Below are 22,178 nucleotides of genomic sequence, written 5' to 3' on the forward strand. Positions count from 1 at the left end.
GATAGAGATTACACAACATCGGTCCCAAACATGAATTGAGAACATAGGAAAAGCAAAAACTAGACTTAAGGGCAGTTGTTGACACGAAAGGCTTATCTCACTCAATTATTTGGACAGTACTTTGAATCCAGAAGGAAGAATGTCTGGAGGAGAAATGAAGATAAGACTCCAGACTAAGAAGAATGGGAGATTTAATGGAGATGGAGAGAATAATACACAAAAATCAGAAAGACTCAGGCACAAGGCTGGTAATGAAGGAGCTTGTTCTGGAGTGCTGCTCCACTTCCACTCATGTAGATGAGACACAGTGGATGTCTGGATGCCTGCTTTTATTTTGTTCCTGGACACACTGATCCAGTGATATGATAATCCATGGCCGGATCGCTTTAGTGCAGCAAATCTACACACTTCCTAAAGCATCGCAACAAAACAGTAAGTAGTGAAATATGTTCTCCAAGTTATCTGTCTTAAGTTCATTTTCACCATATACAGTGTCTGTCCAATACCCTGTACCATAGGGCTCATTACTGGATGAAACCTCAAAATTTTTTGAAACATCAGCAACATTGTCATAATTTTCTTGAACAGCCTTCTTATTTGAGGACAGATAACTCACTTTCACAGTGATTCTGAATTGATGGGCTTCTTTGGTAATATGCGAGTACGGGAAGACACACTCAAGATCATAACAATTACAACAGCTTGAAAGTGAATCACAGAGGAAGCCCTTACACCTGAAGTATTTCAGGATTTTCAAATGAACTATTCAGATAGAGCAATCTTTAAAAAATATCAGCCACAGAAGTGATTTAGTAAGCATGATGTGCGTGCATGTGTGTCTGTGTGTGCATGTGTATATATCTGCAAACACCAACTGCAAGGACTGAGGCTGAGGGACAGAAAAAGCTCAAAAATAGGCCAACTTTTAGCTTTGTATAACTCCCATACTATTTTCAATATTCATAAGATAGAAAGTAATCCAAGATCTCAAAGCAGGCAGATAAAAAGGTGAGAAAACCTGTATTTTAATGGCAAAACAAATAATGACGATTTTATTTTCACAATTACAGGCTGTTAAAATCACTGACATTAGCAATTTAGCTGATCTAGAGCCACCTATGGCTTAGAAATGCATCTCTTTCTCAGCCTTAGAAAAGTTTCCCCATATTAAGGTGTCAGAGATCATCGTTGTTTATGCACTGGCATAACTCCATGATAATCAGATCCTTGGCCACTCCAGTGGAAAAGAGACTAACTCCATGTTTTTAAACATTACTTGTTTCTCCTAGTAAAACATGCTTAGCTTCCTGCAGCACAGGACTGTGTCCTACCAAATCACAGCATAATAACTAGTTGCTTCAGTCTGTATGCAAACAAGAAATATAATGAAATTTGTTTCCACTTTCTTTTGTCTTCCCAACTCCACATCCATTTAATGCTCCCAGCATTTTTTTAACTACATCTTTAACTACAGCAACTATTTGTTATTGATACTTTGTGTTAAATTCCATTGTTTTATGCTTACACAACTCAGTTTATAGCATCAAAGCCTTGCCTGAGTAGATGTTGATATTCTCATCACTAGCACTCTCTGCACTTCTCAAATAATTTATCACACCATTTGCAACTATCAGTCTTAAAATTCACAGTTCACACTAAGCATAGGAGTTACTTTATAGGGATTCTATCCAACCCCTAAACATTGGCACTAGCTATCTGATGAAACAAAGTTAACCCCACAACATCTATATTTAAGTGCAATAATTTCACAAGTCTTGAAGAACAATGGAATCCGTTCAGATTTGGTGAGACTATTTCACATTCCCTATACAGCACTGTGGGGCTAAGGAAAGGAAAAGATTAAGTCATTTTAAATATATTAATCTGAGAAGTAAATTAAAGCATTAACTCCACCACTTTTGCTCCAAAGAAGTCAAGAAAAAAAGAGTGTTTCAGTCCAAAACACAGAGAAAATTTTGTCTAGGGTGTAACTGATTCGAAAACAGAGGGTCTAACAGCAATTTCAGACCCACAGGAAGGGGAGCATGGCTGGCTGAGCATCTGCAGAAGGAGACAATGCAGCTCCGCACAGAAGGGTATGAAGGAAAGCTTTTTTTTTTTTAAGAAGCAACAGAGAACCTGGTATCCATGACTAAACAGCTCCAACGACCCTAACAGCATGAGCAAATAGCGTGATTCCAGTCCAATCCACAGGTCAGAGTACTTTGTGCAGAGCCTGCCTCAGATGCTGGTATCCCAGCATGATCCTAGAGGTGATGATCCTAGAGGCTCTAACCATTCCACATTTTATCAGCAAAAAGTCTAGTTACTCGATTTTTGGGGTACATAAGGCAATTTTTGCTTGTCCAGTTAGATTATGCTTTCTACTGCAGTAGAAAAAAATCAGTACACAGGAAACACATCCTTCTACCAAGGCCATGAAGGAGATGGTGTGGGGCGGAAGGGAGTACAGAATATAACACGTATGTGTTTCAAACAACAATAGAAGAGAGCTTTTGCTGTTGGAGCACTCCCAGACCTCCACAGCGTATGGGATTTAAGGAGCTCAGCACTCTGCATTAACAGGCCCTAGAAAGAGTAAATAATTGCCAGCCAGGATAATAATTACTTTGACTTGCAAATCTCCATACTTCACAGAGGTGGAAGGGATTCGAGAGAACAAAGAGTACATCACGCAGAACTGGTGAAAATGCCAAGTGACCACTCTCTGCCTTGCAGGTATCTTTCCTCCTCTCCCCATACTGCATTTGTATAACTAGTACGTATTCATAGCTGACAAAATCCATACTCTGGAATAGAGAAAATAAAAGCAAATCTAACATAACGCCTGCCTAAAAATTAGATTTAATGAAGTGCCAACTGTGGATTTATTTCCTGATGTTCTTTGGTAATAAACCCACATCCCTTAACATCCGTGGAAGTCAAACAGTGGAATTAAACTGGGAAGTTTCTTGACTGCCATCTACTGTTCAAAACTTTTCTGTAACAAACAGAATAATAAAAAGAAGAGCAAACCCAACAAATGCACACCAATAACTCCAGATTTTCTCCTTCCCTTCACAGTTCTTGGATAAGAACAATGTCTTTGGAATGCTGTTTAAAAACAATATTTTTTGTAAGTATTCCATGTATATGCATTTAGTTTTACATTTCAGGACTTATTTTTGTTGGAGTCAGGTTAAAAACTCTTTAGACTTATTATTATGACATGTGCTATGACTGAAAAATTTATGCATTTTACGGTAAGTAGCTGTGTTTCACATCCCCTTTTTCAGATCTTTTGAGGATGTTAGGTCCAAGTCCTTTAACAACTTACCTACATTTTTGCAGACAAATATTTCAGCCAAGTCAATGCTCATTTAATTATGAACTTGCTTAAACAGCAATAATAGAGCCTGTTACCTACTGCAGAACTAAAGCTTAATAATACTCATTAGAAAAAATCATTTATGAAAATGATTCTTTTTGTCATAATACAGCTTGAAAGGCTACTCAAACTTGCCTTGTAATCAGTACCAAGAACTAGAAATGCAAAACCTGTAAACTTTATGACAGTGAAAAAACTGTAGTTGTTAAGACGTTCTCTCCAGTAATTCACTAGAGAGCACTAGAGAGGGATTTTATATATAAAGCATTAAATGTAACAGCACTAGAAAAGAGACTGAAAAACAATGTTCAAGGAAGTGGTCTGCCTTCCCTCTACTCAAAGTTATGCGTTGTTATCATGAATAAGCCCAACAATATATTCATTTCTCTCTCTCTCATTTTCAGAGGTGCCTAGATCTCTGTCCTCATCAACTCCTCTGCCCCGCCTTCCTCCTCTTCGCTACCCCAAAGAAGCCACTGTGATACTGCATACGTGATCAATGAGACCAGCTGGAATAAAAAAGGAATCGTCTTCATTAGGTCAGATCTTAAAGAGGAATTGGAAATTAGTTTTAAACGACATAGAACGTCAGGTTGTCATAGTTTATAAGAAAAGCTAAAAGCACTATTATCTGCAGTAAAGGAGACCCAGGAGTTTACTGAGAGTTTACTTAGGCCTGCAAGGAGGAGGACACCTGAAATGTGACTCCTGAGTTAATTCTGTCACCCACTTCATTTATACAGAGGGATGATAGTCACAAATAAGACTTTAGTTACATGCTTATATGTTGAAGACATCTAAAATATACTGGAAATCAATGAAAGCATCTAGTACCCCTCTCTATCATTTGCATTAAATAATACTTTTTAGCCTGATGCTTTAATTGCAAAATCATGGAATAATCTATACTGAAAGGAACCTCTGGAGACCACGTAGTCCAAGCACCCACTCAAAGCAGGTCCAACTAGTTAAGGTTCCTCAGTCCTTGTCCAGGCAAGTTTTCAATAACATGGAGACACCAAAGCTCTCTGGACAACCTGTTCCAACATGTCTCCTGCTCATTCACCTGTCTCACATGTGCACGCGCGCGTGCATGTGTGTGTGTATTGATCTATCTATCTATTTTTCTATCTATCTATATCTTACTTTTCATATTGCTGGTAGGTTGATATATATATATCATATATATGTGTGTGTATATACACACATACAGACACATACATACATACGTGTCTGTGGACAAAAAAAGCTGACTGAAAATCAGCCTACCAGCATATGAAAGGTAAGATGCTTCGTAGCAAAATATGGCAGGAGAATGCAAGCAGATCAGGGCTCATACTGTAATAAATGAGGGAAAAAAGCAAAAGAAAGCAAAAGAAATTATACAAAAGAAGAACACACACTGAGTGCAATAAAAAGTGAGCAGCTAGAATAACTGTATTATGGTTTGTGCAGCGCTTGTCAGATCATTTTGAAGCAGCACTGTAGAGGTTCATTAATAAATTAGGAGCTGCCAAAAATAACACAGGTTGTCTTCACAACCCAGTTCCCAGTCTGTGGCCACGGTAATTACACCTGTGTCCTGTGTTTCCAAGGAGGAGAATTTGAATGAACTTGGTACTTAGACTTACCTGGTTTGAAATGGGGTAAAGAGTGGACACCAGGCCAGGTATCTTCATTTGGTGTTCCAAGTACCTGTGCACAAAAAGGAAAAAAAAGAAGAAAAAAACAAATACTGCTTTAATGGAAAATACTTGATAATTCATAGCATATGCATAAAGCCATTCCTTCAAAGAGCTCATCATACATTATGATCTGAACCTTAAATATGCTTAATAATTGTGGGGGGAGAAGGGGAAGGAGTGAAAATGTTAAAAGGTCAAAGCATTACCATGGTCACAAAGCGAGATGCTAGTGGAGCCAGTAAAGCACATAACAGGGCTCTGTTCCTGTCAGGAAATCAGATTGCCAATTTAACCCATACATGTTAAAGCTATTTTCCACTGACAAGTGTCAACCTACTTGTACATCATAGAATGCTGATGTTAACAGAGGCTAGATTTTTGAACTCAGAGATCATTTTGATCCTTGTAAGCTTAAATAGCTGAACAGACACCTAACAGATGTTAGAACAGAAGATTTACAAAGACAGTGAAGCAGATGACCAAGAGCAGAGCATGAACAAGAACACACAACAAAGTTTTTTTAAATGGAGGTAGTATGCATAAAAACAGAAAATCTTTAGGAAATACTGACTTTTTTGACTCATGCATTATGCTTTGTTTCTATGCACTTCAGCTATCCTCCTCCTTGTAGTTTCACTCAGACTAACTTTCAGCAGCAAAGTGCTTAACATTTCTCATGTACATCTTATATCCTCTGCTCACACAGAAAGGTCACCCCCCTGTGCCTTTGGCATGCATAATAAATAAATTGAGAGAGCTGCTATAATTAATTCTCCCAAAACTGTTATTGCTTCATGAGACACAACTGTCAACACTTGCTTTAAGTGGAGCTGAGAGGAGCACTTAAAATAGCAGCTCTAGAAATAGATTTCTGAATGACTTGGAAATCTGATATTTCAGCACGAGGATCTTCCTTGTTACAAATTTTCATGCAATTTCTAATATGAATGAAAATTCTAGGGACTGTTTTCAATATTTCTTATAAACTCCCTGGAATAAAAAGCTGATACTTTAAAGTGAAAGCATTTCGCACCAGTGTGGTGCTGGTTTTGCATTGTCATAAATGTATAAAAGCCCCCTGCCCCTTCCAGCACTGCAAATTTCCTGAGCAAGTGTTTTGGACCTGCACAGCTCAGGTCACTGCGACACTGTGTGGTCATTTGCACCAGGCACAAAATGGGCACCAAGTTAGTTTGAAATTCTTTGGTCCAATATGAAGAGATTTGTGAAACTTCAGGGAGTCTGAAAGATCTATACTCTGAATCATTTGGAGTTTTTTATTGTGTCTGCTACAATATATGTGTGCATTGAGAGCATTAAAGGAAGGCCCACTCTAGAATATTTGTTGTGCTTGTTAAGCTATGTAAAGTTCTGCTCTTGTCTACAAATTAAAGCTTAAAAAAATTTTTTTTAGAATCAAGATTGGGAATCCAGAACACCAAAACTTTTGCTTTGAATCTGCCACACACTTATCTCATAACATTTAGAAGTTGACTTAAAAACCTGAGGCAGAAGTAGATGATCTGTTAAATAAATTTAAGTTGTATCTACAAGGTATTTTGTAAGTTTATGACTCTAGAGCCTTAAGCTTGTTGAGTCATTTGCAATACTAATGTAGATGTTATTTCTAACTTGAGAATATCAATTTAAAGATCACCTTTCTACAGTATGCCTAACACTGCAAACACAATAAGCAAATAGTCCACTTTAGACGTTGTATGACCAGTAGGAGTTGAAAGCAGGAGTCCAAGGTGTCAGAGAAACAAAGATGACAGTATTAATTTAATTAGACAGAACAATTTCACATGGTTATTTGGACATACAAGTTCACTGACTTTATTCGTAAATTTTATTTGCAGAACGTTGCTTTCCATATTGTGAAGCATGAGCCAATTAGTATTTGAATAGGAAGAGCTGGGCCCTGCAACCATGATTCTTCACAGTACCAGTCTTTGTTCCGCTACTGCTATTCGGGAGAACATAGTTCTGCGACTAAACAAAGAATGAGAAGTTAGGAGACACCGCTGACACCCTGTGTCATGATCAAGGCACTTTGCTTTTGCAAATAACTTGCAAATAACTCAGCTTCGGTATAAACCAAACTCCTACCAGGATGGTGACATACACCTGCCAGACCAGGAGAGGGAGCCCATGGATCAAAAACAGAGATTCTTTCTTAAGTACTCCGAATTTAAATTAGAAAATATGCTTGTCTACTTTGTAGCATATCTTAACAAATCAAAGGAAAATTCTCTCATGAAATGGTATAAATAAAAGAAAATAAGGACATCCTTCTAAATTTATGTTCTTAATTGTTCTTAATTGTTCTTAATTATTTTAGATGAGACAGAGGCAGTTAATACACTGTACAGATGAATATTAAAGCCAGTCAAAGAATCTGAAACTTCCAGTGAAAAGCAGAACATCTATCAAATCAATGTAATGTAGAACTTGGAGCTGAGACATGGCTTATTCCAATTTACAAAGTAACATTAGGCCCCAAACAGAAGGCTTGATGGGAGATCGTTTTTGTAATGAATCTTGCATGACAGTTTTTTGTTTCATGACTTTTCCAATGACTTTTCCAATCCTTTTCTGTAATAACATTACAGTACATCTACTGTTACAGCATTTAAGAGCCAGCTACAAACCAGTTCTGTGCAATGGAGCGCTCAAACTACCTACAACACTTGTACCTTCTAGCAAGAGTAGCTGTCAGGCTAGTAAGTAGCAGGTTTTTCCATCATCCGAATGCCTACCATTCTTAAGGTAGGCACACATGGCAACACAGGCACGAATCCAGACACTATTTTGTAATGCATTGTACAAACAGTATAAAGATCATCCTTCCACCGTACAATTTATAACATAATTCAGAAATATGCAATATGTAACTATCAATCAACAAACAAGAAGAAGGTAACAGTGAAATAACTGTGTTTTTAATAAGATGAAACAGCCACTGTCCATAGGTATGTCAATATCAAGTGATTTGTAAACATCACCTTACAAGTGATGCTTTTAAGTAGTGATCAATCCCATTTTGATGGGATTAGTCAACATAATGTACTCGGTTTTGATACCTGCTATCAACAAAGCATAATGCGGAATTCATATGACACACCACAGTGGAGGAGAATCTGCCCTGTTCGGGGGCTTACAAAAGAGAATGAAGGGATCAAAATGGAAAATGGAACCACAGTAAGAAGGGAGAGTCCAACAGGCTTCTGCTTTTACTCCCAAACACTATCTCTTAGCAATTTGAGTGGTTATCCATACCAAAAAAAAGGCAACACCTTGGCATCACAGAAAAGCACCTCACCCATCATACGGGTGATCTTGCTCTAGCAACCCCCTGGTTCTCTAGCCAGTGTTGGAGAGCAAGCCTAACCTTACCGCTGCCAGTGGAAGAGGAAGACACAAGAGACGCGCCAGCCTGGGACAACCACCTGTTGCTGACCTCCCAGCCTCGACTGTCCTTTCATGCACCACCACTCACTTCAAGTCCCAAGTATGCCACCAAGAGTTCTGTTTCTTTTTCATTTCTATTTTGTGTCTATTCAAAAACATGAAAATAAACACCACTGTCACAGCAATCAAGCCCCGGTTCAACAATGGAAATATTTTTTTTTACCATGAGGGCTGTTTGAACAAATAAGACTAACTTATACTTTTTCTAGAAGAGATTGAATTTGTTTGTCAGTAAGGTGAACATTCAACTTGCATGTTTTGATATTCTGTTTAATTGAATCACTTACAGAAATATAACCTACAATTTTCAAATTTGAAAAGAATTCCATGTTTGTCATCAGCCAAGTTGGCTATGGTTTCTGTATGAAAACCTCAAAGCCTACTGTGATTTCACTGTTCCACACTATATACAGTTGTAACATGAAACACTCTGGGCCCATTTATTCCCTAACAACAAGATAAAATGACCTTAACTTCTCATTTGAAACTTGCTGCTCAAAATCAGGACCAGATTCTAATCTAATTTGCATGGTGAGAATCTTTTTATTTGAAAATAACAGATTCACAATAAATCAGGGTACTGAGGGCCAAATACCTTTACTACCAGTTGACCTTGTTACAGTTTGGCAACAACAATCCACAGAAATTTATGAAAGCAGAATCTGCTGCTCAAATGTCCATACACAAATAAGAAAGCTTGTACAGGAAAGGCAATATAATGTATTAAAGCTCTATTGCTTTGCCTTAAATTTTAAGAAAAAAAAAAAGTTGCTTTGCTTTTTACATCTGTTTTACAAAGACTCATCATTCCCCTACTTAACAGGCTCTCTGGTGTTCAAGGAAATTATTATTTTATGGTCAGCATTATGCCAGTCTATCATCAACACAATTAGTCATGTTGCCCTGTATTCTGCTTAGAATGCAAAAACTCTCCCTATTACTACCATGTAATAAGGTCATTCTGGGTAACAATTTGTCCAGAGAGGTCATCTGAATCTCTTGTGAGATGAGCAGCAGTGCAAACCTTTCCCATCAGCTCTTTCCCAAGTGCTGGCATACTTAGTAAAGAACAAGCATTTCCATTTGCACTACAGCTCTTGAATATACAGAGCTGTATATTATTGAAATTATGGTCTAACCCTGGTTAGATATGATGATCCTCAAGAAAGGCAATGGTCTGCAGTCCAGCAAGACAAAGAGTGTGCACCAAGTGATATTATTCAGGGTTTTGTAACAACAAAGTAGAACAAAAAACAGGACCAGTATGCAAATGAGCTGCCTCTCCTCAGACAAAATTTATGGAAACCAGGCTAAACAATATGCTGAATTTTCAAGTTTCTTCACATTAGGTCAACTTGATGAATAAGCAAAGTTTAGTCAAAAAAACCTCAGGAGAGTATCTTTTTTTTCTTTAATAAAAAGATGCTTTTGTTGAAAAAGGTCCTCAAATTTTATTTTTAAAATGTTTTTTACTTTATTTTTTCCTTCCAAAATTATCAAGATTTCTGTTCTGGTCTTCCTGTTTGCTGGGTAAAACATACTGCATTTAGTGACTCCTCRGCTGTCATGCACCATGGGAGACTATATCTGTCTGAGGAAGAAAACTTAATGAAGAGAATAAGAGAATGAGTGTAGCAGGGACATTTCCACATTAGCAGTCTGTTTTTGAGTGAGATTCAGAAGCTTCAGTTGTTTTGTTTTTCAAGAAAAATCTGCCATATTCTGCAAAAACATACATTTCTCATTAAACTTTCAACTTAGTCAAAAACGTAGGAGTCCTCTCCATTTTAGTTAAAGGGAAGGTAAGTTATTGATTTAGATGTGGGTCTTGAGAAGCAGCACAAATTCCAGTGTTACCCTACAACACCTCCTTCACTTACACAGCTATCTCTGACAGTAGAACTCCCCATCCAGTCTGGAGAGAGAAGATCATGTGATCTTTCTCTTGTAATCTTTCATGGTGAAAAGCCATTTGTCAAGACCTTTCCTGCTTCTATCTGCTTTCAAAATCTGCCATAAACAAAGGCAGAAAAAAACAGGCCAGGAAAAAGCTTTCCAATGATCAACTATTGCCACATTCCCCTCCTGAGGTTTCACCTTTAAGGTAGATCTTGACCACATCTTCTTCCACAGTCAATGAGAGCGTTGTATTACCACCCAATAACACCAGTGAGCAGAAAGTATGTGTCATAGTGGGGACTGAAGGGAGACACTTTTTTCAGCTTAGCATTTGGTCTTAGCATAATGGGTTAAAAAAGATTCAGTGACTGTTTGTATATTATGCACGCTGACTCAGAGTCTGCTGACTGACAACTGTGGCTATGCTTCCTTCTACTCTGCTGGGCATGATAGATGACAGCTGAGTGTCAAGTTTAATATCCAAAAGATAGAGATAGAAATGGAGTTGTCTCAAAACCAGTATTTTCTTTACATAAGGAGCTTAGCAGCTCAGTTTCTTCAAGGGACAGTAAATATATCAGCTTGTGTTATGCATTTACACACTCATTAGATACAAATTTTAAGTTCAGGAAGGTATTGGATGTTCCAGGTTTCTTATGCAGAGCAAAAAAGGTCACCTCATTGTTCTCTAGAAAAAAGATCTATCAGTTAAGATGGCAACGATATATTTATTTGGACAGATGAAAATAAAGACCATCTTCCTGTTCATTGTCCTTGAGATTTAAAACCTCATTCCATTAAATGCTTGGCAAAAATGACATACATCCCCCTTAACCAGAAATCCATGTTAATTCTAAGTTAAAAGAACTGAAGTGAGATCATGCAATCAAGGCACAAAAGAGGAAGCGGCAAGACAGTGTCCTGCTGAGAGCACTCTGGTCATTAATTCTTTTTTACAGACAAGGAGACAAAGCACAACTTTAGCAGTTTTGCTTTCTTTTTCCTTATCTTTGTTAACCTTGTTGTTTAGGATGCAGTTCTCTGGGGACAGGAATGTCTCCTCCTGTACGAAAGGACACTACAAGGCTTTCCTCTGTTCTAAGCCTGAAAACTGTATTTTAATACAAATGATTTTTATTATGTAGTTTTACTCTTCCCCCCACACCCCCCTTTTTTTCCCTTCGGTCAACAACCATCAAAACATCTCATCTTCCTTCTCACACAGGTAAGGAAGGAAATACCAGCTAAACATATTAAGCATACAGAAAACCAAGTAAGGTAATTAGTATGATTTCTCTTCAGAATGAAAGCATTAAAAGACAACAGCCCAAAATTCTTTACAGACCAAATCAGACTTTCAATTTCTTACGTTTAATTTTATATACGTAAGGGGTTGTCTTTGTTGCTTCCTTATGGCCCTGCAAACACTATCAAAAAGTCATTAAAACTTACAGTGATGATATATGGTAACATGAGAAAGAAATTCAACACCCATCATTTCATATGTACTAAAGTAATGTGTAGCAGAATATGTTGAATGTGATCTGCACCCATTCAGGACATCATATCAGGATTCAGGGTTTACGAGAAAACATCGAAGCAGATCGAGCACTCCACAGACTATCCCTTCACAGACTATCCTGACAGGTTTGAGAGAGATCCACAGGCTTACAAAAAAGTACTGGGAAGGTTTGATCTGTCAGTGTCCTTAACTGCTCAATTAGGTGAGAGTTTTCTTTATTCCAGAAAGAACCTATTAAGCCCTACTAAATAAATACTTTACTTTGAATCACAGCAACAGCTCTGTCAATGATGCCTTTTAGAAAGGAATCCTGTCCATAATCCAGTCTAAATTGAAAAGAGATCAAAATCAGAACAATTGCATCTACATTTCACAATGGGAGAAAAGCAAGTGTGAAACAGAAGCCATACTGGGCTATAGCATCCTCCACCTAAAGCTAATCAGCATATCCTATCATAACACCCTATTTTAGTAATTTACAACTTTCATAAATGTTCGAATGGTGGGAGAAACTGGTTCTTATGATTTAGTGATTCTTACTAAAACAGTTCAGTGAACAAGACAAATGAATACTAAAAACACTAAGAAAATAAGATTTGACAAACTTATTTTGAAAACAAAGAGGCCTATATTGCAGAGAGGGGACATGAGATTAGCAATGGAAAGTGGCAAAAAAGGCAGACTCCTGACAGAGATTGCACATTCCCCCAAACTATTGAAAACATGCAACAATTTAGCCAAATTACAAGTTAATATAAAATGATAGTATATGCTGAAAGGAGACACTTTTTAGCTCAAAAGTGAACAAGGGTTCCTTTGGGAGGGCTGTTGCATGCTACAGTGGGGTGAAGCAGCAGAACTGGGAACCTGTCACTCCAGCTTTCCTAATCCCCTGTGCTTAGTTGTCTCCTTCAATCAGCAAACAATCTAAATGTCAGAATGAAAACATCCTAGACATTAAACCAGACTTACACATTTCCAATTTCTGCATTTGGAGCTGCAGAAGCTATAAGACAGCTCAGTAGGCTGAGACTGATTCTTAATAAGAAGAGGAGAAACCCTGTAAGCTTTCATACACCTTGAAGCTGTGGATAAGGAAAAGACTGGGAAGGAAACTCATGCATAAGATTACAACTGCCCTCAACAGATTCCTCTTCTCTCTTCCAAGAAGGCAAGTGAGCATTTCTGGCATTGTTGCTTGTGAGCGCTCAAATAAGTTTACAGAGCTGGAATCGTTTCACTAAGGAAGATCTTGTGCAAAGAAGCACCTGCTTCTTTGTGCTTCTTCTGTGGTGAAAAGTCTCTTCCTTACCATTTGAGAAGAAACAGAGCTGTTTCCTTCACTGTGAACACGAAGGATCAGAGTAATTTTCTGCCAAAAGGAGTCCCTGCTCACAAGTCTTGCTTGCTTATGTATCCTTTAAAATCTGCTCTGATTTACAGTGTACAGAAAGGCATACATTCTGCAATTCATATTTGCTATCCTCTTTGTGTTGTAAGGCTTTTGGAATAGCCCACCCAAACACACACAGTCCTCACCTAAATATGCCCTTTAAAGATTTATTTCAAAGTTTTTTTTATTGACTTTTTTTTAACTGAAAAAGAAATAAAAGGCAAAAATCTGTGTGAGACTTTTACAAAATGTACTTCCGTAAACCCTGCTGTGCTGGCTCAGCAGCTGGKTCATTTGAATTCCAGGTATGTAGTACACAGGTTTTGGAAACACTGGCTTATCAGAAAAGCAATGCTGCCTTTGGATCACAGCCATTTTTGAAGACCATAAAGCTGGCACAGTTCACACTCACACATTCCTGCTGAGTGTCACAATGTCCAGTCTCATTAGCATGGGCTAAGATGCACCATTTCATCAGGATATTTAAGGGCCTACAGCTGTCTTTCAGCCAGAGAGCTCATTTAAATAATGAACAGACCAAATTTACATAACTTCTATGAATCATCATAAAAACAGCAAAGAAAATATTTTTGCTTGAAATGAAAGGACATTTCTTCACAATACCATTGTTTAACTAAAACTGTTTAAACAAACCAGCACATTTTGCATCAGATCCATTCCTGACACGGATCATCAGCACATCAGGACCCAGCCCAAGGGTTTAGTTTTCATAGAAACAGACCTACATTTTACCAGAGCAAAATCCCATGCCGAAGCAGTGAGACACGCTGTACTTCTTGGATACTGGAAACCCTTTTTCTCTGGCCTAGTGCCTAGGCACAGCACATCTGAGAAATGAGTGTATCTCATGACAGTGCACTAGCACTTGTCATTCCTTACGCACAAGGAACAACATATGCACGGCACAATAGAACCTCATTACGTGACAGAAATACATTTGCAGGGCAAAGGAAAGCTGTTGTAGTTAAGTCAGAATATTACTGCTGGGCTAACTGAGCTCATGGTCTGGGGAAAAAAAAAGCATTATTGAGAAAATTCTTTTACTCGCTTAAAATCCTGGGCAGATAACATATACTGAGACCTATATATTAAGCCCGGTGCTCAGCACCACATAACAGCGTGATACTAGAATCAGATCAGATCATCCAGAAGTTTGCCAGCTTCTTATTTTGCCAACTAAGGTCTTGATCTTGTAATAATCTCAATTTTGAATAGAATCACGCAGCCACATGGAGTCCAGTGAAGCAGCAGGTATTTTGTCAAGTTTTTTTAAGCAGCCATTTGTTCTATCTGCAGTAAATGAAGGCAGTCACTCATGCTGCCATTTGAAGAATGTACAGGTCCAGGTGTTCAAATATTTCTGAAACAGTGAGTGCATTAATAATGAGCTCCAGTTGTGCTGGGTATATGTGGTAGATGTAGTGCACTTTTCCTGGATGTCTGGATACCCTGCTGATTCTGGCACTGAACCTGATCAGAATTCCCAATCCAAATCACTTTACAGAATGTCAAACCTTATCACTTAAATCCATTTCAAGTGGTTCAGCTTTAAGTGTGCCTCCCACAACAAACCACAGCATGATGCTTGGTGTATTTAGCATTCATCCCAAACAACAGTATTTTGCTCCTAAAAAAGCAAGACTTTTATACATTTGACTATCCTTCTGGATCATACGAACAGAACAGGCAAGCAGAATTAAAAATGAGAAGATTCCAAGCAGTACAAAAAGATTATTTTTTCTGTTAAAAAAATGGGGGTAGAGGATGGGAGGGGGAATGCCAGCCTACTTTTGATGGAGTGACATTGGCCAGAAAAGTAGCTGGGACATTTTAAATGATCTGCTGCAGCCTAATGGACTAACACACTTCACTCTGGAGCCATCCGAAAGTTTCCTGTGAATTTTTTGATATAACACCTACCCATTTTCCTGACACTTTCTTTACCCAGTTCCTTGGCAGTCCAGTGTAAGAGGGATGTGCTCATTTCCCTGACCCCATGAGGTACACGCCAAAACATTCATATGGGCAAAAACCTTGAGCCATACCACATACCTTAGAGAGCCACAATAATGTGGAGATCCAGAACTCATTTGCAGATGACAAGAACTTCTCATGGAACCCCCTATTCCATTGCTGGATGCTGCTTGGTCCCAGGATGGTCTGGAGATGTTGACTTAGGCAAGTCCTTTGGACTGCTCTTCTCCCACCCTCCCTCTACACCAGCAGAGCCCTGATGCTCACCTGACATAGCTCCAGCATATAGGCCACACTTGAGCTCCATATGGCTCAAAAGCCATAGAGAAGCAATCTATGCATTGCAGCCTACTACTTTAGGAGAAGCCATGTATGTATTCCTCCCCAGGACTAGAAACTTGGAGCTCGTGGGATCAAAAGCAAACTAATTTCCCAGGCTGGCAGGCTTCCCTAGTCGAAGCAACAAGCTTTCTTTGAGGCCTGGGCACTCCAGAGAAACAACGGGCACCCACGGCATGGTTCATCAGCTCTTGTACTCAGCCAGCACATTCACCATGTGGCTGAAAGGCCTTTCCTAAAGGTATCAAGTATCAGGAAACAGGAAAGGAAAGAAATCTGTGTCACCGAACACCTTGTGGCTAAAATTAAAATGATTTTAGCCAGTTACATTTTTGTTTGCCATTAAGCAGCAATATGAAACTTATACCACTGTTGTTTCATTTCAGCAAAGCATGCCATGTGATTCTGAAATGATAATTTGACAATACTTGTTTGATGAGAAATTTGGGGAGAGGGGGAGCAGACGTAGGGAGTGTGTTTTGAAAGAAAGCCAAATTTTGAGATGCTCAAATTTCCTGAAAATTGGAAACTGTGGGATTTAACCATTTATTCATCATTTAGCAGCTGTAGCTTTAACAGTCAGCTAGCAGGTGGCCTAAGACTTTTCATTTTACTTTTATTTAAATGAAGGTGAAAGCAGGCGTAGCTCAACAGGAAGAGGCAGCTGTACTCACAGCTTCAGTGAATTGATTTCTTTGACACTAGTGCACTCAGTAACTTTGCCAATGACTTCTGAGCTCTCGAAAACTCCAGGCAAGAGGCATTAGGGTCTAATAATCTACTGTCCCCATTTAAAATTGCTCTAACCTACATGCAGGCCAGCTGCAGTTGCAGTCCTTTCTCTTGGTAGACTCACTGTTGGGCAAAAGGGAACTGCTGAAAGGCAACCTTTCCTCTCTACTCACTGGTGAAGGAAACTGGGCAAGAGAACTATGAGGATCGGAGGCAATTTGTAAGACATATTGCCTACAGCTCTAAAAGGAATGCAGGGGGCTTGCACCGAAATGATAGATGACCAAAATGGGAACGAACAAAGACAAAACTTCAAAAGATCAGAGCTGCTGAACACCCGCACACCATAGTCAGCTCTTTCTCAGCAAAAAAAAAAAAAAAAAAAAAAAAAAAAAAACAGGGGGAAAGGGAAAAAAAGTCAGGATATGCAAACAGAGAAAAGAAAACTTGTATAGCCACATGATAAGGAGCTTCTGCATCAAAGAGGTCTAGTCAATACTGATGGAGAGGAAGAGAAAGAATGGAGTTACAGTTACCCCCAGTATAGTAAGGTCCATATAAATGCATGGTCTGAAATACTGACAACGCGGAAGGCTGAAAAGTGGGGACCAGGCAAAAGAATAGCATAATGACTACATTTGTTTTTCAGCATGAGTTATGTTGCTATTACAAGAAAAAAACCCAACACTTCAGAGTCAAGTTTTAAAGACTTCATCGTAGAAAGGGAGATGTTATAGCAGTAAAACAAGGCTAACAAGTTATTAGAGAGAGAAAAATCAATCTTTTAACAGTGTAAGGCACAGCTGATCTCTCAGACTACAAGAGGAATGAAGATTAGCAACAGGATGTTATTATTAGGCTAGTTAAAAGGCTGCAAAAGCAACAATAACATGAAAGCATCAGCAATAGGATCACAAGGCAAAAGCAGATAAGAGGATGCACTAAAAGTACTGGTGGTAAATGAGAACCAAGCAAGAGATGACTGGGATAAGAAACAGGTGTTTACTATCACTATTCTGAGTTTTCAGCTACATTCACTGATCTGATAAACTTTCTTCATGGAATAGTGTACTGCAGAGATTTCATGAAAAACTACATAACACAAAGCAAAGAGGATTTACCCTGGCTACAGTTGCTACCCTGCTTTGAACTGCTGAGCAGCTGATAAAGTGATATGATAAAGCGAGGTCAGGATCACTCCTCCACCCTTCTTCCCCTTCCATGAGAAAGGAGCAACACCAGAGCACTCCAACCATCAGATTCAGTAGCATATGAAGAATATTATCAACCAAATAGCACAGTCATGAGATCAAACCAGACTATACCAAAATGCCTGGAATCTCAAATGTCCAAATTATTGAGGCCTCTTTTTAAGTAACTAGGGCAACTTCTTTTATTTATGCAGAAATGAGATAAATTAAGAAATTTATTTTCTGCAGAAATTTATTTATGCAGAAATGAGATGAGAAATGAGGAATAATTAACAAATTGACAAAATCCTTAACTGCATTCCCTCTGATTTTACTGAAAGGCCAGTTTAGTGATATAAAATTTATGAAACTTTCCTTTCTCTTATAAGAGAATCACAACTACTAGTTCCTGTAAAACAATTAACATTCTGGATGTACAGAACAACCTTCCAAAGGTAGTATGTTATATGATGAAATTGAGTTATTCTCTCAATTAATTCTCTTTTAAAAAGGATTACAACACAATCACCAAGAGTTTCTTACCTCCCTTTATAAAACACCTATTGATCTACCTCTGTGTTAGTAATTTTACAGTCTCAATCTTTCTTGAAAGGAAATAAGCTAGTAGAAAACAGAATTAACAACCATGTTATAAGACATGATAAATTAAAGCATAGTAACATCTCTTTTTAAAGGTGATTCCAAGTTTCTCCTAGGACTATTTGATCCTGATACTTGATGCCTTTAGGAAAGGCCTTTCAGTCACATGGTGAATGTACTGGCTGAGTGCAACAACCACAGATTCCAGTAGCTTTATTAACAGTAAACCTAAGCTTTTCTGTACATGAGAACAGAAAGTAACATTACAAAAATATGTAAGAAGTGCTAGGCACTGTTCTGTATTATGAGTTGAACACGTTTAAACTTTTCTAAAGCAAACCTATTGATTTATGCTTCTGACAATGGTCCTTTTCAGGAAAAACAGTTGACAATAGACAAATTTCAAAATAAAACCTAATTTGATGAGCTCTCAAATCTAGTACATCTATACAGAGTAACAGATCTTCTACAAAGAAGGTCTGCAAGGTGGGAAGATTAAGGAGTTACAAGGGCTGCAGACTAAGCTTTTCCAGCCAAGTATAACAGAACACAACAGTATTAGAGGCAATACTAGAAGTTTGCAAACAGTTATGCAGTATTTAGATACAGCTTTTACTGTAAAGTCTTCTTCTTTTGCGTTTATAGCTCACATTAATTTTCTAATGATGCCAGCTAAATACGGGCAAAACCACTCTTGTGCTGGCATATTCAAATCTACAATAGGGCTTTCACCAGCACATAAATAGAGCCACAGAAATTTCACCCTTCAAAAGAGACAATGTCACAGCAGCAAAACTGATGACTTCTTAAGAATACAAGTCTTTTTTCATGGGTGTAGATTACATTACCGTATTTCACAGTAAGCTGGATAGAAAAGACTGCCCACCCTGAAACATTAACAGAAATTCTACTCACAGATGTTCACAAAGGTGGGAGGAGTAGCTGATACACCAGACAGTTGTGCTGCCATTCAGAGGGACCTCAACGAACTGGAGAAATGGGCCAAGAGGAGCCTCATGAAGTTCAACAATGGGAAGAGGAATAACCCTACACACCAGTACAGGCTGGGGGCTGACCAGCTGGAGAGCAGCTTTGCAGAGAAGGACCTGGGGGTCCTGGTGAACAGGCAGTTGAACATGGGTCAGCAGTGCACCCTCAGGGCAAAGAAGGCCAACAGCCTCCTGGGCTGCCTTAGGCAGAGCATTGCCAGCAGGTCAAGGGAGGTGATCCTTCCTCTCTACTCAGCACTGGTGAGACCACATCTGTGGTGCTGTGTCCAGTTCTGGGCTCCTTAGTACGAAAAAGACATGGACTGAGTGGAGTGAGTCCAGTGCAGGGCCACAAAGGTGATTAAGAGACTGGAGCATCTGTCAGACAAGGAGAAGCTGAGAGAGCTGGGCCTGTTCAGCCTGGAGAAGAGAAGGCTCAGGGAGGATTTTATCAATGCTTACATATATGTGATGGGGGGGGGGGTGTAAAGAAGACAGAGCCAGACTCTTCTCTTCAGCCAGTGGTGTCCAGTGACAGGATAAGAGGCAATAAGCACAAATTGAAGTACAGGAAATTCCATTTAAACATAAGAAAACACTTTTTTACTGTGAGGGTGGTCAAACACTGGAACAGGTTACCCAGAGAGGTTGTGAAGTCTCCTTCTCTGGAGATATTCAAAACCCAACTGGACACTGCTCTGAGCAACCTGCTCTACTTGACCCTGCTTTGAGCAGGTGTTGGACTAGATGATCTCCAGAGGTCCCTTCTAACCTCAGCTATTCTGTGATTCTGTAAAGTTTCTGTGGTTAAGAATTCTTTTGCAAAACCTGTGTTCCTTGATCTCATGCCATGCTGTACCCAGAAGGGTTAAACGGAAAGCCCAGAGGAAGTACAGCTTTGGCAGTGCTCTGGCAAGGCATGTGAAATCTAGAGGAGGAAGACTATGTGAGATCCAAAGAGGGTGGAGCACAGATGCACAGAGGGGAATGCAGGACAAGAGAGCCTGAGGGGCAGGTCACCTACAGACTGCCCCAGCCTACCTCTCCCAGGCAAACCAGCTCCTAAACCTTTTCTCACACAAATTGTGGTGGTCTTCTGACTCGGCACTGCCCTGTTTCTGCCTGCTAAGCCAATGAAAAGCTTTTCACCTAAAAAAATAGTTTTTTTTTATTGCTGGGGAAGGCAGGGGGCATTCAGTTTGCTGTGCATGAGTACCAGAGACAGTATGGGAGAGGAGAGACATACAGAGACACACAGAGGTAGGACCATGGCTGCCAGAAGTGGCAGTTCCACAAAAGTTTGAGCTAATTTAAGGCAGCCGTTTCACAATCCCATCCATCTTGGAGTGGTACTGCCACACATCTGAGGCTTTAATAAATTGCTTCATGAATGGACCATGGCAGAAAACTAACCCAGCAAAAAGGTTTTGAAAATGTTCTGTTTTAGTGCCATGAAGCCAGAGTTCACCAGCATCGGAAAAACACCACTTCCAGAAGGAAGGGGTGTTTGACTGAGGAGCTAGAAATGGAGGAAAAGAGAAGGGAAGTCAGTATGATGGCCATGAAACTAATATCAGCTTAAATTCTAATGGAAGCACATCCTGGGCATGTGTCCTATGTTCCCTCACTTTTGACCTGGAAAGTGGACTATGTCCCTTCTCACTTGGCTTGTAAATCCATGCAGCGCATGAATCAGATCGATTCAGAACACTGCGTCCTGTCCGCATAGCCTAGTATTATAGGCATAGCATTATGATTCACAAGGAAGATTAATTTCTGATGCATGTGTAAGAGCAACTGCAGAATATTTTTAAATATCCTTAAAAGGAATTGAGCAGCAGTTGTTTTCAAAACATAAATCCCTCTTTACCACATAGCAAAGTTTATTCAAATTGGAAGTTTCCAAGATCATCTGATTTCTCAGCTGAAAAAAGATATAAAATCTAACTGTAAACTTTCAGCACAATAAATAGCTGCTTAGAAAGCATTCCTTTGATTTCTCATCTGGATGTAATCAACCTGAGTGCCATCAGATTTGCGTGAGAACAAACCCACTGCACCACACTGCACTCTTTGGTAAGAATTTACCTTATGCTCTTCTGTTTCCTCACTGACAGGTTTTAGAGTTTATACCACAGGTGTTTGAATCATGTTGTGCCCAGAAAAAGCACTGTGAATAATTCTCATTATGTTCTCACAATACATATTACTAGCTATCTCAGATGCATTCAGAAATGGATCTCAATTGCCAGAAATACTGTTGCACAGCAGCGCACGTGCACTCTAAGGACAAATAGCAAAAACCGGACATTGTTCTTCCTGTAACTGACAGCTAGAGAATCCAGCTTTGCTACAGCCTGCAACTCATTTTAGAATAGAGCACTCAAAAGATGAGGGAAGGAAGAACCAAACCAACAAGAATGAAATGTAATATTGTATATTTTTGAACCTACTCTATTTTTTCCAAACTCAAACACCTGAAAATACCAACTGCATGAAGATACTGGTCAGGTAACTCTCCTACTCTCCATTCTTGTACTAGAGCTCTTTATTTGGACATCATCTTATGAAATAGAATATATTTATTTTTTGGTAGATTTTGTCCTTCCTTTTCCCACTTATCAATACTGATTTTGTCCACTACTTTCAATGCAGTTTCAAACTAATGCAGCTTTTTTTTTTTAATTGGTTACTTTTATCTTATAATAAAAAGGCAGTAATAATAAAAAGGCAGTTAGAATTAAAAAAACAGGGGAGATTAGTTCCTTCTGCCTTTCCATTCTCCATGCAATTCACAAAAGTAATGGCAAAACACAAACAGTGGATACACAGAAATTACGTGACAGTATTTTAAAATACATATGTAAAACTTAGAAGACAGTATGCAAAATTTTCAACATAGGTCAAATTAAATGCCTAAATTATTTAACCATTGCCACTTAACGAACCAGAAAAGCAGCTGACCTAATCAAGGT

At 38.9% G+C, this 22,178-nt stretch overlaps 1 protein-coding gene across 1 annotated transcript in view; it reads right to left on the bottom strand.

Annotated features, from left to right (window-relative positions):
• Positions 1-5,019: 5,019 nt before the first annotated feature.
• CDK14 (cyclin dependent kinase 14) overlaps positions 5,020-22,178 on the bottom strand; it is a gene marked incomplete at its 3' end in the record, with an annotated part of 228,221 nt that continues 211,062 nt past the window's right edge. Inside the window, exon 11 of the mRNA XM_026074401.1 lies at positions 5,020-5,083. Coding sequence (XP_025930186.1) covers positions 5,020-5,083 — 64 coding nt within the window. The remainder of the gene's footprint in view (positions 5,084-22,178) is intronic.

This window comes from Apteryx rowi, unplaced genomic scaffold, assembly GCF_003343035.1.
Source record: "Apteryx rowi isolate R43461 unplaced genomic scaffold, aptRow1 scaffold_388, whole genome shotgun sequence".
Taxonomy (NCBI): Eukaryota; Metazoa; Chordata; class Aves; order Apterygiformes; family Apterygidae; genus Apteryx; species Apteryx rowi.